Source organism: Arachis ipaensis, chromosome B01, assembly GCF_000816755.2.
Source record: "Arachis ipaensis cultivar K30076 chromosome B01, Araip1.1, whole genome shotgun sequence".
Lineage (NCBI taxonomy): Eukaryota > Viridiplantae > Streptophyta > Magnoliopsida > Fabales > Fabaceae > Arachis > Arachis ipaensis.
The window spans coordinates 53,515,318-53,519,880 of NC_029785.2; the positions used below are offsets into that span (position 1 = coordinate 53,515,318).

The 4,563-nt window shown below is 31.6% G+C and overlaps 1 protein-coding gene and 2 long non-coding RNA genes across 3 annotated transcripts; all 3 read right to left on the minus strand.

Annotated features, from left to right (window-relative positions):
- Positions 1,934-2,273, minus strand: LOC110270108. The gene is made up of 2 exons (XR_002359231.1): positions 2,187-2,273; positions 1,934-1,980 (listed from the first exon to the last, which is right to left on the minus strand). It is a non-coding gene; the product is annotated as an uncharacterized LOC110270108 (long non-coding RNA).
- On the minus strand, positions 2,289-3,041 carry LOC110265995. The gene is made up of 4 exons (XM_021109630.1): positions 2,924-3,041; positions 2,560-2,764; positions 2,359-2,475; positions 2,289-2,300 (listed from the first exon to the last, which is right to left on the minus strand). The coding sequence occupies exons 1-4, from the start codon at positions 2,971-2,973 to the stop codon at positions 2,289-2,291; spliced, it is 384 nt and encodes a 127-aa protein (XP_020965289.1). The 5' UTR covers positions 2,974-3,041.
- Positions 3,780-4,376, minus strand: LOC110270117. Its single transcript, XR_002359253.1, has 4 exons — positions 4,349-4,376; positions 4,146-4,253; positions 3,903-4,007; positions 3,780-3,828 (listed from the first exon to the last, which is right to left on the minus strand). It is a non-coding gene; the product is annotated as an uncharacterized LOC110270117 (long non-coding RNA).

Sequence of the window (4,563 nt, forward strand, 5' to 3'; positions counted from 1 at the left end):
CCTCTTCCACGTTTAAGCTCCAGTTTAACCTTAAACTGGAGCTTAAACGTGTTCGACCTCCAGGGCTGCCTTTCCTATCTCTACGTTTAAGCTTCAGTTTAACCTTAAACTGAAGCTTAAACGTGTTCGACTAAGTGACCCTCCAGGGCTGCCTTCTTCCATTTCCACGTTTAAGCTTCAGTTTAACCTAAAACTGAAGCTTAAACGTGCTTCCAAAAGGCATCACTGGAAGTGTCTGGCGTTTAAGCTGCAGTTTAAGCTTAAACTGCAACTTAAACGCCACTCTTGGAAAAGGTTTCTAGGCCAAAAATATTGCGGTTTAAGTTAGTATTTGAGCACAAACATTAACTTAAACTTACTNACATTTGATACATACATTGATATTAAGAATAGATATATACATTAACATTGACATATATACATTTGAAAGAAGCATTGTTTGATACATACAATTTACCTATATACATTTGAAGTATGCATTTTTTGCTCTTTAAATAAGTTAAACAAAATATTGTTAATTACAACTAGTATATTCTATTTGCTATCTAAATCCCAGATGTGTATTTACAATAAAGGCTGGAGAGGAAAGTAGACAACTTGGTGAGTCTTATTGCTTCAGATTTCGAAATTACTTGGTCTCTCATTTTGTTCATTTCATGTAACAGAAAATGTGGACCATATTGGTATTTGGAGTCATTAATTTGTTTCTGCATTTCAATTGAAATGAATTAGTTACATAAGAAATGAACCCAAATGAAATAAGAACAATATTATTCAAAGCCTTAATCATACTGTAAAAATGCAATCACAATAACCCTACATCCTGAACACATTAAATATCAAGAAAATCAAAACCACATTAAATAACAACAAATTTAATTCAAAGCCCTAGTTTTACTATAAAAATGGAATCACAGTAACCCTAAACCTAAACAAATTAATAGGAGGTCACCGAACCGAAAAACATTCACTTGGTGAATCAAAATTATAAGAGCCACCGAACCGAAAAACATTCGCTTGGTGAATCAAAATTATATGAGCTACCGAACCGAAAATTTTATATGTGGTGAATAAATGGTGATCAATTTTCAATCAACAAGAATAGTATTTTCTGCATGGAAAACAACTATTGAACATAGTAACAACCAACTTCAAAGCTTAAGTTACAATATTAACTTAACTGAATGAAATAAGAAAAGAAATAAGTTTATTAATTTAGAAAGTACTTACTTGTGTCCAAGCTTTATATTTATATCTCTTGCCGCTCTTTATTTTTTGTGGATTTATTATTTCTAGCCATTTCATTATGAATATTCTACAATCATAGCTAAGCAAGAATTGAGTATAATACGATCATTAGTATATAAAATAAAACACATTAAAAATAGCACTATATAAGAGAAAGATTCTTACCTTGTACGTTGACTATTCAATAGGATATACTCTGCTTCCTCTCCCAGTGCATCCTCTACTAAGTGTTCTGCCCCAGCGTAACCCTCATCTGGGAAATTATTAAACTCTGAAAGAGACAGAGAAAGTAAATAAACAAAACCAAAAACAGTGAACCAAACTCCTCTCATGTACAGAATAATTTCAATAATTTACAAGAAAATAACTTACAACAAATTTGTTTATTTCCTTTCTCGAATCAGGTATATTTTTTGGGTCCTTGTTGATAGGGTCAAGGACATATAATTTCTTATTGTTTACATCAGCAATCCACAACCACCAATGCCCTCCATTATAAATTGGGACAAATAGCTGAAGTTTCAAAAAATTATAAAATATTTCAGTGGAAACAATAGCAAACAAGAGAATTATCAAAGAATTTTAAATATTACAACTTACAAATAGATGGGATGCAAGTTTCCTTTTGTCAATAAACTACCAGTAGTGGTCATACTGCTGAATATTAAAACTGTGGACTTTTTTAGTGCTCTTATCATAGTACTTGTCGTCATATGTTCCCACAATAAAATTCTGCAAAATCAACATCAGTTAAATAATTTTTTACTGAACCAAACAAAAATCATATGCTGAATAAAATGGGAAAAATATTCAATCTTCAAGAGAAAAGTTTTCTTAATCCAAAAGTACTCAAAAGAAGACATAAGAATAAGGTGAACCAATACTAACATTCTCACTGAACCAAAAAGTAATAAGCAGTGAATAAGAAATTTACTTACCACAATATCCATCGGCACAATGTATATTTGTTCTTGATACCGCTTAGTTTTTATTTCGTTTAGAATCAAGCTGTGTATACTAACCACCTACAGGATAAAAATTTATGAGACATACTATATAAGAGTGTTTTAAAAAATTATTAATGTTAACGCAATTAGCAAAGGATTTTACCACGGCATGCACTTGTTCTTCGGGCTTTAGAGACCTGAAATATTCTCTTAATCCCACGTAGAGTCCCTCATGTTTTAAGACAAATAATCGTTCATATTCATTGGTACCATCTTTTGTCTGTTTTACATTTGTCATCCAATGATAACACTTTTCAATAAGCTCATTCATGATTTTTGTCTTTTTCTGTGGGATTTTGTAAACTTGAGCTGCTTGTATGGTTGGTTCTGAAGATGTTCCTTCAGCAAATTTTAATGCTGCTTCCACTCCAGCCTCTACCACCACCTCTGCTAGGATGTCAAGCTGTGAATCACTCTCTTCAGAGGGCTGAGTTGGTTGAGATGCTGGTGGACTTATCCCAAGGCTAAAGGAAGACCTTTCATCTTCCCTTTCCCTGGGTTGAGCAGCACTGCAGGATGATAGATATTTAACAATGATATTAAACAAAAATGATACTTAATCAATATAGTGAATCGAAATCCAAACAATTAGTGAACCAAAATCCAATCTAACAGTAAACCGAATAATATTAAACAAAAATGATATTAAAGAAAAACAAGTAAAATACCTATCAAATGATGACAAGATTAGAGTTTCTTTTTCTGATTGTCGTGCCATCAGAGGTTCTTTGGATTGTTCTTCATCAGAAACTTGATAGACATCGGCATCCTTGAAAAACTTTTCAATAACAGACCTTGTAATAGACCCCGTAACACCCTACTTGTTGGGTTCTGGAGGGCAGCTATAAGAAACAGAAGAGAGTCCAAAGACAACAACACATTAAATTAATTTTTTGTTTCAACCGAACCATAATTAAACCATGTATAAGTAGTAAACATTATCGATATTTATATAAGCTGTAAAACTTACACATCAACAGGTTCTTCTTTTTGGATTGTTGCTCTGTTGGTTCGTCGTAGGGCTGTTCCAGAGGTCTACTTCATTAAACAGTAAACATTTCTATAATTATCTCAAACTATTATCATATTTAACAATGATATTTAACAAAAATTACACTAATCATTATAATGAATCGAAAACCAAATTTATACTGAACCAAAACCAAAACGTATAGTGAACTAAAATTATATTAAACAAAAGTGATATTAAAGAATTTAATGCTTACACATTAACATGTGCTTCTTGTTCTGATTCTTGTTGCACCGGTGGTTCTTGGGCTTGTTGTTCTGGTTCTCTTGCAGGGCTATTGCATTAAACAGTAAAGATTTCTATAATTATCCCAAACTATTATCATATTTAACAATGATATTTAACAGCAATTACACTAATCATTATAGTGAACCGAAAACTAAACCTATATTGACCCAAAACCCAAACTTACAGTGAATCGAAATTATATTAAACAAAAGTGATATTAAAGAATTTAATGCTTACACATTAACAGGTGCTTGTTATTCTGATTCTTGTTGCACCGTTGGTTCTTGGGCTTGTTGTTCTTGTTCTTTTGCAGGACTGTTGCATTAAATAGAAAACAATTCAATAACAACCATTAAAATTAATAAAAAGAATTTTTATGTGAAACTTACTCTTCATTGGAAACTTCATACACATAGTCATCTTTCATTATGTCTTCAATTATAGAACTTGTAAGAGATACTGTAACACCCTGCTTTTCAGCTTCTTGAGGGCAGCTGTAATAAGCAGAAGAGAGTCCAAAGACAAGAACAGATTGTATTCATTTCTGGTTTCAACTGAACCATAATTAAACCATTTATAAGTAGTAAACATTAAACAAGATTCATGTGGTGAATAAATATTTATTAACTTACTCATTATTAGATGTTTGTTGTGTTTCCTCTTATGGAGGGACATACATGAAGTCATCCTTCATCAACTCTTCCTGAACTGAACTTGGAAGAGACAATGCAAGAGGAGGTCTAAGGAATGTAAACAAAAATAAAGTTAATGTTGAATAATTAGAATAATTAGAATTTGTTTTGAAAAATAGGAATTTGCACATTGAAACACTCACATTTCCAAAGGTTCAGAACAAGTTTGTTATGGTAACTCAACGATTTGTACTCAGAATCAGGTGCAGCTCTAGTGACATTTAAACACAATTTTCTTGTAATTAATTAAACAAAAATTATTAACTAAATTTAAAAGAGTAACATAAATATTTTTAACTTACACTTGTGGAGTTTTAGATGTCTTTTTTGGGAAGATTATCTTTTTTCTAGAATATTT